This window comes from Bos taurus, chromosome 21 (genome assembly GCF_002263795.3).
Source record: "Bos taurus isolate L1 Dominette 01449 registration number 42190680 breed Hereford chromosome 21, ARS-UCD2.0, whole genome shotgun sequence".
Lineage (NCBI taxonomy): Eukaryota > Metazoa > Chordata > Mammalia > Artiodactyla > Bovidae > Bos > Bos taurus.
Genome location: NC_037348.1, coordinates 57,231,421 through 57,243,873, shown reverse-complemented (window position 1 = coordinate 57,243,873; position 12,453 = coordinate 57,231,421). Strand labels below are relative to the sequence as shown.

Here is a 12,453-nt window from a genome sequence, read left to right as displayed (position 1 = left end):
TCCTGGCAGGCCCCTTCCCATCTCCCAGAGGCCTGGTCTGATCTATCCTGGTCAATCCCTCCCCACCTCTCTCCTGGGTATTAACCTGCCATATATTCATTCAACAAAGCCTTGTGTGGGACACTCCTCTCCAGCCCTTACTCTTGCTTAGCTTGAGCATTCTCTGAGTCAAGCACTCTATGCTCAGGACAGTGTGGATCTGGCAACCACACCTGTCAGGAGGAGTCACTCTCTCTGCCCTGAGAGCTTACAGTCTAGCGGAGCCACAGAGACAGAATACACCGTGACAGCGTGAGAAGCGAGGCTCGGACAGGGCTGATGGGTCTTCGCTGACCGGCGTCCTGGTACCTCTGTGTAAATTAGGAAAAGGTGCTTCTTGCTTCCCATGGATGCAGACAACCCCTCCTCCACCCCACACACACACCTGACATCACACAGGGCTTGGCAAGAGAGTGAAACATCAGGGGCCCCTTGCTCCTCTCTCAGCAGGTGCCTTTGTGCAGTGAGCAACTTGCACAATTGTACGCAACAGCCCTAGAGGCTAGAGAGCCTGGAAGGCTTTTGCAGGAGGCTGGAGGTGGGGTGTGTATGCTTAGTCCCTGAGGCAGGAAAGAGCTCAGCACTACCCAGAGGCTGGAGGGAGAGGCAGCCAGTGACGCCGATGTGACTGTCCCCCCACCTCTAGGGCCTCACGTGAAGGAGCAGCCTAGGCGCCTGCACAGAGCCGTGGAAACAGCCTGGGTCCAGCTGTGAGAATCTGGGGCAACCACATCCCCTCTCTGAGCCTTATCTGTGAGCAGGGGCTGGATTATGGGGTCACCAGACCCACACTGAGCTCTGATGCCTGACAATGATAGGGCCAAGGATGGGGGCTACTTTGGCTCGTGGAAAGAAGCCACCTGCCTGCCTTTCAAACTACCTCAAAGGCAATTGCCTAGCCTTTCAAGACGGCCCACTCTGCTCAATCCCAGGATAATACCTGTGGCCTCTTAGACCAAGGCCCTCGAGGCCTCCCCATACCTGGGGGTAGATGGACAGCATGATCCTGGGCTGTGGGAGGGCAGCTCAGAGCAGGATCTTACAGGCTCCAAATGGGTCTTTGCTACCCCTAAAAAGGGAAGGCCAGCCCTGGCCATCTCAGGGCAAACCTTTCCCAAGGCTGAGCAGAGAAGTGAGGTGACCACCCAAGACCTCTAGTGGCCAGCGGTCAGCACAAACCCAGCCTGGCACCTGTAAGTGCTCAATAAAGAAGCAATGAAAGAATGAATGAATGGTGGCAGCCATCAAGGATACAAGCAAGCACTGTTCGGAGCAGGCCCCCAGCCTTTCTTGCGCTGGTTTGGTCGGAGAACCAATCTCAGAACGTCGGCACAGGCAGGAAGTTTCTCCATCTAAAGCGCAGATGAAGGGGGCTTCCCTGGTGGTCCAGTGGCTAAGACTCTGGGCTCCCAATGATGCAGGGGCCCCAGAGGTCGGTCCCTGGTCAGGGAACTAGATCCCACATGCCTCAACTAGAGATCCTGCATGCCGCAACAAAGACCAAAGATCTGTGAGCTGCAACTAAGACCCAACACAGCCAATAAATACATATTTTTTAAAAGCCAACATATTTGGGAAAAAGTAAAGTACAGATGAGGAAACTGAGGCTGAGGGAAGAGACATGGCTGCCTTGCTCAGCAGTATTTAGCCTTGTCAAAGTGTGAAGTTTGAGAGTCAGAACTTAAACCAGAATAACTAGTCTGAAGCTTCTGGTGAAATCTAAAACTCACAAACACCCAATAGGAAAAACAAGTGTGCAATGTAGTCCTTGAAATAAGAGTCTTAGTCTATGCAAAACATCTGTCCCCTCTGCCCCTTTTCCTCCTTCTCACCTCCACTAGGAAATAAAGGCTTGCATGTAGCCCTGAAAAGCAGCTTTAGCGTTTCTGGCATATACTCTGGTTCCATGTGGCAAGGGATAAATTTTTGTGTGTGTCAGGATTAACTTTGTCTGTGATAGAAAATTTTAAACAACAGTGATTTAAGTAAGGTAGATATGTATTCCTCTCTCATACACAAATCTGAGTAAGTAATACAGGGCTGGGATGATACACCAACATGTCTGAGAGCCTTACTATATTTATATATTATATTGTTGCTCTACTCTGCATAACTTCCATTCTCAAATTCACCCCAGAGTGCAAGATGGGTGCTTCAAGTCCAGCCATTATGTCTATATTCCAGCCAAGAGGAAAGAGGAAAATAGAAGGGCATGAGCCTTCCCTTTAAGGACATCACCAAGCAAACCTTATTCCCCATATATTTTTCTGTCCAAACCTAATCTCATAGCCACATCTAGCTGAAAGGAAATTGGGATGTGTTTACCTAAAAATTTACACCCAACTAAAATTCAGGGGGCCAATCAACAGGCTCTGCTTCACCCCTGAACTCAAATACTCCAAGATGATGGCAGATGACAATGAAATGGTCCCCAAACCCTAGACCCATAAAAGTTTTCAGGAGTTTCATTTAAAACAGAGGGAACTTTAAAAAAAAGTTGACATATGTCTATACCTACTCCAACCATTAATATGATCATAATATGATGAGGTCATCAAAGATGATAGTTTGACAATATACTTCCACATACGGCATCGGAAATACTGAGGAAATAACACTCAGTAAACAAAGAGGAACACAAACTAACAAATACACAGTGCTCAAAACCATGGACCAGAGATGCACATGAAAGAAACATGCAGCTGGACTGGGGTAGCCTCAAAAAATGACGTGCTTGATGCTTTACATTTTACTATTTTTTATGTCTATGTGTGAACTTCTTCAGATATAAAATATTGTTTTGAAAATCAACAGCATGAGTATGCACACGGGCTCACTCACACACACACACACACACACACACACACACACCATACACAGACAGGCAGCAGCCCTTACCTGGTCTCACAGCCCAAATAACTAAGAACATCCTCTCATGTAACAACCCTGTGAGGCAGGGATCATCGCTCTGCTTGGAGAGGAGGAAGAGGAAGGTGTCCTGGCAGGGACTTGCCCGGGGTTGCCCAGCTCTAAGAGGCAGAGCAGACCTGTGGTCAAATTCAGCTCCTCCACCTATAGCCAAATGACCCCGACTCCTTTTCCAGACCCATCGCACAAAGAACCCTTCTTCCCTGTCCCCAAACCAGGCTCTTCAGAGCTCCCACACACAGCCTGTCCTTTCTACTTTCCCTCTTGGTGCTTTTCTCCTAAGATACCCTTTCCGATTTCAGTTAAAATCCCACTCATCCAGGGCTTCCCAGGTGGCTTGGTGGTAAAGAAATCTGCCTGCCAGTGCCGGAGACACGGGTTCGATCCCTGGTCCGGGAGGATCCTACATGCGGTGGAGCAGCTACGCCCGTGCACACAACTACCGAGCCTGTGCTCTAGAGCCGGGGAGCTGCGGCCACCGAGTTCACATGCCGAAGAGCCCGTGCTCTGCAACGAGGAGCAGCCCCAGCTCATCACAGCGGGAGAAAGCCTGCACAAAGCAACCAAGACCCAGCACAGCTGAAAATGAATAGACAAATAAATAATTTTTTAAAAATTCCTATTTATCCTTCAAGACCTAATCCAGATGCCACCTCTGCCAGGGAGTCCTTCCTGCTCACCACAGCCAAGTGTAACAGAGCCTCAGCACCTTTGTACACAGTGCCCTACAATTAGGTGCATATTTCGCTTACTTTCCCAAGTAGATGAACTGAAAACTCCTAGATGTCCAACCAATATTTGCTGAATGGATGGGTATGGGGGGGGAACAGATGGTGGGATAAAGGGATGGAGAGATGGAGAGCTGGCTGCATGGATGGATGGGTGAGAATGGCTGAGATTTCACTGGTTTCCCCGATAGTTTCATTGGGGAAAAAAAAACCTGAATATATCTTAGACAGTTGCTCTGTCAAAATGACATGAACAGAAAAAAGCAAGCATAACAAATGCTGTCATCAGGTGCCACTGGTAGAGAGCTAAGTCTTTGCTTTGAACCGCAACGCGTGCGTTCTAAGCTGCATCAGTTGTCTGACTCTTGGTGACTCTATGCACTGTAGCCCACCAGGACGCCAGGCTCCTCTGTCCCTGGGGATTCTCCAGGCAAGAATACTGGAGCAGGTTGCCAGGCCCTCCTCCAGGGGCTCTTCCTGACCCAGGGATCAAACCGGCATCGCTTATGTCTCCTGCTTTGGTGGGTTCTTTACCGCTAGCACCACCTAGGAAGCCCTTGAACTGCAGCATCCCCAGGGAAATGTACAGTATCCATCTCTGTCACTGATTGAGATTAAGGGGGCTGGGGCTACGGTGGGTGGGGAAAGAAATCCCCAGTGTATTCCTTCTTGAGCGCTTTCTCCTTTAGCCAGAGATCATCAGATTGTGAATTTCATATGCAAAGTCCTTTACTTCCTTGGTCCCTGGAGGTGGGTGAAGATGCACATTTATTAACCCAGGGAACAACCCAGCCCTGGGAAAATCTGTGCAGGAGGGGAATGTATCTCTGCTACCCCTGGGGTCTCCTCTTCTTCTTCTGGGCTGTCCCTCTCCATCCCCCTTACTTCTCTTTCTGCCTTGAGGAAACAGGCCCTTTCATCAGCCCTGACACCTCGTATTGAATGTTGTTAGTCAAGGAGTTGGGATGGGGTCTGGCATTTGAAGTCCCATGTCTTAACTAGGGAATAAAAACTTCTTGGCTTTGATAAAGATCCCAGAGTCAGTGATGAAATGGGGGCCACGTTCATGGAGGTAAGTGTCCCCTAGGAGAGCCCCTCTAGGGCAGCCTCTCACCGCTCCCAGCTCCCTCTCCTGGAATCCTGAGCCTCCCAGGGCTCCAGGCTGGCGGGTGGAACCAGGTTCTAGGGGAATCCTATGCTGCCTGGCTCCAGGTAGGGGAGGCAGGGGGCCTAGACCTCGGGCGGGCGCCATTTCCCCATAGGATGTGGCCTGAGCGAGCGCTGGTGCCGCGCACAGAAGGCAGCAACAGGCCTTGACCACAACCGCTCCAGAGGCCGTTTCTTCTAAAAGGGAACCGACATTTCACAGCAGGCTGGGTGGGTCTTCAAACATTTACAGACTGAGCTAGGGGCACCCCCAGGAGCTACCGGCAAGGCGGGGCAAGGGACCCTGCCTTCACTCTCAGAGCTCCTGATCACCAGGGCTGTTCTGGTCTCGGGACCAGCGTGCGGCTGCTTGGGGGGCCTCACTGGCAGGTGAGGAGAGACAGAGGCAGAGGTCATGCCGGCGGTTTCCAGATCCTTCTATTCAAGGCCTGAGGCTGACGGCCACACGGGTATGGGGTCAGTAAGGCCCTCCCACTGCCCTGTAGACATCCCAGCTAAGGGAAGGCCTCCTCTGTACCCATCCACCTCCTTTCTTCTAAGGTTGCCCTGGCAGGAGGCAAAGGGCTGGTTTCACCGTATAACTGTGTGTGTATGTGTGTGTGTGCGTGTGTTTGTGTGTGTGTGTGTCCTTGGGCCCCCCTCCCTCCTGCACACGGACGGCCTGGCTCTGTCGGGGCAACAGTGGGGATGCTGTGAGGAGTTTGGGCCTGCCTATCAGGGACCCCATTCCCTCAGCTGAAGGGCCTGTCCAGCCCCCCGTCCTGAGCCCTTCCTCAGACCATGCCCCTCTCAAACCCTGTCAGGAGCAGCCTTCCCAGCCAGGAACCCCGTGACAACAGGCCGCCTGCCACCTCGTCCGCACCCCCACGGTTCCACACCAGCGGGCCAGAGCAGGGCCCACTCGTGCACATCCACTCACACTCAGAGAAGCCCCTCCAAGGAGCCTTCCCAACTCACCGACCAGGCGGCCAGTGCTACCAGGAAGCCAGGGGCCTCTCCCCAAAGCGGGCTCCCCAAACCAGTACACTTCTTTTTTTTCAAAATGAGTTTTTCAAAAATCACCCCACACCAGTGAAAAGACACTTTCTTCCAGGCACTTGATCAGGGTGATGACCCAGAAGTCTCCTTTCTGGGTCTTTGTTTCTTATGAAAGTATGTTCCAGAGGAAACATCAGAGGAAGGAAGAGCTGTCTCATCTCCAACTGGCACTCCTATATCACTCCAGGATACCAGCTTCTGCTGCCTGTTGGCCAGTAATTCAGGGAATCACTGAGTCAGATAGAGCAGGGTCTTAGAGATTACTGAGTTCATTTTTCAGGTAGAGAAACTGAGGCCCAGGGAGAGTAAGGGACTTACTCCCTAGAAAAAACCCCAAACCCCAGAGCAGCGTGGGACCCTAGGATATCCTCCAGCCCTACTGATGTTCTTAGCATGCAGGTCCTGAAGCATCTTCAAAATCAGCAAAGAGCCATATCACCAGGCCGACCTTCTGGAGAGGGGGTGAAGGGGGAACAAAATGGATAAATTCCACTGAAGCAGCTCAAGCAGTGTTTCTCAGACTTTCCTCCAGCAACTTCTTCTTTTGACAAAAAGACATTAAAAACTAACAACTACCATCAATGTGCCCGATCATTTCATAAAAGAAAGGAGGCTTAATACAGCAAGAAGACCTAATCTCAGAATAAGAACAGTGCTGCCCTGGAAAAGATAATTTGGCAACCCTGACTGATAGACATACACACGTGCACACACACACACACACACACATCATTTTCCCAGCTTCTCAGTGGACCACAAGCCTTCCTGACCAGCCAGGGTCCCCCCAGATCCTGTACACCCAGCTGACCTCATTCTTTCAGCCAAGATGTATGTCTATTTGTGATCCAGAGCTGGCCTGGGTCTTTTCTGGGTTGCCTCCCCCATAACTGGGCTCTTTCTAGGCACACAGGTGCCCCGAACCCCTAGAGTATCCTGGGCAAAGAATGGGGCCCGGTGAGCAGTCCTCTTCATACTCCTGCCAACCTCTCCCTGGCCAAAGCTGGCCTTCCCTGCTCCCTTCGACTCCACTGCCTGATAACTTGGGGGGCAGATTCCTTCCCTCCCAGGCCCACTCTACACTTCCCACCTCAAAGTCTTGGCTCGGGCACTTCTCTCCCCTGAACCTGCCCCCCACCCCCTCCCCGGCTGCCCACCCACTTCCGCTTATGTGTCACTGCCTGGATGACACAACCGAGGGACGACTCTCAGGACAGAATCTCGCCGTGACAGATGGAATCTGTGAGCGGGTCTGAAGGACGGTGTTTGTGGTTGTCTGGGACCTGTTCTTCCCTTCCCTCTGCTCTGGCCCATGGCTGGGAGGCCAACTGTGTTTGCCGCAGGCCAGCCCAGATGCCTGTCTGTAAAAGGGAGCTCCTGGGAGACCCGAGGGGGGCCGGGGGTGGGTGCTCCCTTCAAATACCAAGCCCATTCCTGGTTGGTTTCTGACTTGATTTCCTGATCTCTTGGATTAAAATGCAGGTGATCTCGTTGTATTTTAACACCTGCTGCCTGAGTAAAGATGACAAAATAGGGACCCGGGCCCAGGATAAGGCCCGTCAAGTGGGAGGGATAATGGGAAGGGGGCCAGGAGTAAACATGCTGAGACTCTCCCATCCTGAGCGGCCCCTGCACCCCTACTCCCTGCCCTCCTATGTGCTTCCCAGGGGTGTCTTTCCACTTCCCAGGGGTGCACTGGGGTTTCTCAGGGCCTGAAGTGAAGGAAGGTACCTTTTGCTTAAGCTGGTGAGGTATCATTTGCTTCCTGTGGGTCAGTCTTTTTTAGGGTCTGGAAGGGGGTGGGCATCCCAGCTGAGGGCCAGCCAAGACCATCTGGGAGCATCAGCCCCTGACAGCAAAGAAACCGGGGTCAGCGAGCTGAGCGGTAGCTAGGACCCTGAATTCATCACTGGACGCTGTTCTGGGTGGGCCTCACCCAGGAAAAGCCCCACCTTAGCGCTGGAAGTGGTTGAGGGGCTCCTTGAGGCGTTTGGCAGGACCCCTACAATGGATCAGGCATGAGGGAGACAGCCAGGGCTCTCTCAAGCCTGGGGCCTTGCCCTGGCAACCCCTTGCAGGCCCAAGGCTCAGGAGTCCCGCGTTCTGGGCCCAGCTCCCCTGATCTTGGGTTAAGTCACTTCCTCTTTCTGGGTCTCCGTTTCCTTGTCATACGAGGGGACTGGATGAGGTCTGTGATGGCCATGTTTTTTCCAAGAGTGGGCTCTTTTTTCAAATAAAATCTTAACCAGATCCTTAATTTATCAAACACGAGAAAGCGTATGGGCTCTGAGCACACACATCCCCAGTGACCCCGCCACTGTCCGGTGTCTGGTCGCCTGACAGTCACAGCTTCAGCAGCCTCACCTCACCTCCAACCCACCAGCGAAGCCTGGGGCTCCAGCTTCTAATGTCTCCACTGCCCACTGCCCCGGCTCCAGCCCTCTCTCTCAGCCACCACAGGGGCCCCCCTGCTTCTGCCCCTATTCCCCCCACAATCTGTCCTCAATACAATCCAAATACAAGTCAGGTAACCCCTCTGTGAACCCCACCCATGGCCCCTCTCACCTAGAGCACCCTCCAAAGCCTGTACCCCACCGGCTAGCCTTTTTCTGTCCTCTTCCCTACTCCACTCCAGCCTCCCTGGCCTCCCCGTGTCAGACACACCAACCACCACCCCCACCCCCCACCACTCAGGGGCTTGACTCACTCTCCCCACTTCCTTCAGATCTCAGCTAAACACGGTTTTCTTGGAGCGGCCTTCCCTAACCACCTGCTCCAGAACAGCTCCCCTGGGCTCCCATACCCCTAACCCTAACTTTCTGTCTTTCCTGCTGGGAAGGTCAGCTGCAAGCCGGCAGGGGCTCGGTTTAAGGCTGGGCCCCTCCTCCATCTAATGCAGACACTACTTGTGGAATGAACACTGAATGAATAGAGAAAGAGAAGTGTCTGCATCCAGAGTACTGGGCAGCCTGTCTGCATTTTCCTTCTCCCCAGCCGGTGTTTCCAATAAGCAGCAGACGGAGCTTGCTTGCCAAAATCCTCATACTCCTGTTCCAGGGGGCTGACATCCAAGCCACCCGCTCCAAGCCCCTGGGTGTGGGGTGGGAGGCATTCCCCTAGCTGTCTGGACATCCATCTCCTGCCAGCGAGGAGGAGGGGGCTTTGGGAGCCGGGTGGAAAGCTGAGCTCAGCTAAAGACTTGGAAGCCAGCCCTGAGTGGTCGGCAGGCTCTGGGGGTGGCCTGGGGGTAAGGGGTCAAAAATGATTGCCCCTCATCATCTTTGGGTACTGTAACACGGGTAGATGTGCAGCTCAGGGGCTGACAGAGGATGCCCGGGTGAGACTGAGAACTGCCATCTAGTATTTGAGTGAAGAAGGTTTGGGTCCCTCTGAACAGGGTTTCTAATGGTACAAGTTAGAAGAAGGCAGATTTTCTCTGATATCTATTGGAAAGACTACCACAGTGGTGGTAAGTTCCCCATCACTGGAGGTATGCAAGCACCTTTCAGGAATATTGTCAATGGGATTCCTGTACTGGGGGCAAGGTTAAATGAGATACTATCTCAGAACTCTTCCAACTCCAAAGATCCTCTTAAATAAAGCAACTTTTTTTTTTTTAGCAACAAACCAATATTCAATTACTATTTATGATGGATGGGCCCCACACAGTTTAAAGTAAGCTTGCACTGGTGTGTTAATCCTTGGTTGCCTGTGGATAGCTACTTAAATAGCTCATAACAATCCTCATAACAACTTAAGAAGCAGGTGTTATTATTACCCCCATTTTACTGATGAGGCCAAGGCCATCCCATCCTAGTTAAGCAATCGGCAAACAGAGGTTATCAACAAATGATAATAGCCGTAATAATAATAACTATTAAAAGTTTGCCCTCCGCCCCAGGTGCAAAACTTCTTATGCATTATCTCATTTAATCCTCAAAACAACTCTGAAGGGTAGTTATTATTACTTATCTTCATTTTCTAGGTAAGTAATGAGGCACAGAGAGGTTAAGTATTAATAACTGACCCAGTAATAAACAGAGAAAGGCAAGAGGAAGTGGGTAAGGAGAGGTCAACCTGGGACAATTATAGGAAGTCACAGAGTTCGGGACCCTGGCCCCTCACCTCGCCTTCCTCCCTGGGAATCTCCTCCTAGGTCCACCCATCAGTACTGGATGTGGTAGATATTTGGTTCTGGGGGGGCGCCCTCCCCAACAAAATTTCCAGTTCCTCCAGCGGATGACAATTGTCTTTCCACTTCCAAGGGAAAGGATCCAGGCTAGGACGGAAATGGGGGAGGGGGAGAGCGGAGGCATTCGGACCTAGTGCTCTCCGGTTCCTCTGAGACACCCCTCCCACTAGCCTAGGGCCAGTTACCTCCAGCTGCTCCCCAATTCGGGGCTGCCCGAGAACAGCCCGTCGCTTGGTTTTACCACTGGGGAAAACTGAGGCCCGCGGAGCTGAGGTCACAGAGCTAGGCCAGGCAGCAACTGGGTGCCCATCACAGAAGTCGCTCGAGCCTGGCTTCCCCCAGGGCGCCCACCATCCTTCATCCCCAGAAAGGGTCTAAGAGGTTTGCCCAGTAATTTGCCTCTGAACAGGAACCTCTTCAACCCACTGAAGCTTTCCCTGGGCGCCTGCTGGGCTGGGCTGATCGAAAGAATCTACTTCAGAGGGCAGCCCTAAGCAATGTCCAGAAGTCCGAGGGTGCGAGATGGGGTGGGGGACAAGAAACCAGACGCTGGAGACCCCTCCCGAAAGCCGGTTCCCAAACCGGTTTGGCTTCATGCATTCCAAGCAGCGCCTCCTCCCTCCCGTAGGGGATTCCTAAGGCCACGCGCAGTTCGTGCGCCCTGGACCCTCCCCAAGCCCCAGGCTTCGCAAAGGCCGGTCCGAAGGTCACTGTCCGGGAATCCAAAAGAGGGGTGGGGGAGGGGATCCCGGTGGGTCCTCGGTCTTGGCGGGCGGGTGGGCTATTAGGCCGCGGGCGTGTCCAAACTTACGGGGACCCGGGTCCTCGGCCCCACGCGCGGCCGAGCGCCAGCACCCGAGGACGCGCGCGGGACACAGGCGAAGCGGCGGGCGCGAGAGACTGGAGGGGCCCGGCTCGCGGTGATCGCATCTGAAGTTCAGGCGAGACCAGAACACGGGGAGGGGGCCGCGATCACACAGCCCCTCCGCTTCGGCTCTGACAGAGACGACCCTCAGATACCCACCAACCTAGCCCCGGACGTGCCGGCCGGTTTTCCGGCGAGCAACATCTGGGTTTAAAAGTTTCGCCAAGTCTTGGGTCCTGAAGAGGCACCAGGGCCGCCCCCTTCCGCGCAGTACCGGGGGGACCGGCCCGAGCCGTGGCCAGGGGTTCGGTCTCAGTCCAACACCCCGAAGTCCCGCGGCCGCGCTACTCCGGAGCTCCGAGCGCTCTCGGGGGCGGGAGGGACGCGGAAAGAGAGGGGCCCGGGGACACCGAGGGAGAAGGGGGCGCCGCGGCTCCGCACTTACCCCACGGGGTCCGCGCGCTCGGGCGCCCCGGCTCGTCGGATCATGCCGCCGGCAGGTCCGGGACCGTGAAGGCAGGGGCTCAGGCGCCGGGCGGCGCGGGCCGCGGGGGCCCGGGCGCCCGCATGCCCCTGCCGCTGCTGCCCTGGGGAAGGGCCCGGGCGGGCACCGCCGCCAGCCCCGCGCCGAGTCGGAAAGCCACTGCCGCAGCCGCCGCCGCGCTCTGGGGCCCTCGCTCCCTCCACTTCCTGTATCGGAGCGAGCGGGGCTTTCAGGAAGAGGTTGGCCTTGGTGGTCAAGGGTTTTTTTTTTGTCAAAAGCCTTTCGGCAGCGGCTCGCGGCCCGGAGCCCCCCACCCCCACCCCCGGGGGCCCTCGGAAGACCCCGCAGCCGCGCCCCCTGGGCTGGGCCGGGCCTCGTGGCGGGCGGCGTTGGGTCGGAGCGCCCAGCCGCGGGGTGCTGCCTGCGCCGCTCCGGCGGCTCCCGGAGACCGGGGAGAAAAACTTGGAGAAAAGTTTGCAGCTTGGTGGACAGTCCCGTGGGACGCAAGGCGCTTCCGCTCCGGACCGGCAGGTGGGGAAGCCGAGAGCTCTACGCAGAGCACTCTCGCGCTTTACCTCCTTCCCGAAGCAGGCTCAAAATGCCGTAGCACAGCTCCAGACCAGAGGCAGGGCGCCTCCTCCACGTCTCTGACAGGTGGCCACGCTGCCTTCTCTTGAATACCTCCACTGACGGTGGACTCACTACCTCACAAGGTAGTCTGTTCCTCCATCAAGCCAGGCATCTAATTCACCTATTCTAGGTACCACGCCTAGATCAGAGCAGAGGGAGAAAGCCAGTCAGTTTACACAAATACAACTACAGCTACTCTAGTGGGACCAGGAGGCCTCTCTTCTAAAGGCCTGGGCACTCAAAAATGCCCCCTGAGCCCGGGCTGCCCTCAGAATATCTCACAGTGACTGGTCAGCACTACAGAGTGACCTACAGAGTGACCTCAGTCTAATGCAGGGTTCCTCAGCCTCTGCACAATTGATATTTGGGGCCAGATAATGCTTGG

At 54.4% G+C, this 12,453-nt stretch overlaps 1 protein-coding gene across 1 annotated transcript in view; it reads right to left on the bottom strand.

Annotated features, from left to right (window-relative positions):
* RIN3 (Ras and Rab interactor 3) overlaps positions 1-11,536 on the bottom strand; it is a 136,034-nt gene extending 124,498 nt beyond the window's left edge. Inside the window, exon 1 of the mRNA XM_024982108.2 lies at positions 11,400-11,536. Coding sequence (XP_024837876.1) covers positions 11,400-11,443 — 44 coding nt within the window. The 5' untranslated portion in view covers positions 11,444-11,536. The remainder of the gene's footprint in view (positions 1-11,399) is intronic.
* Between the last annotated feature and the right edge of the window lie 917 nt (positions 11,537-12,453).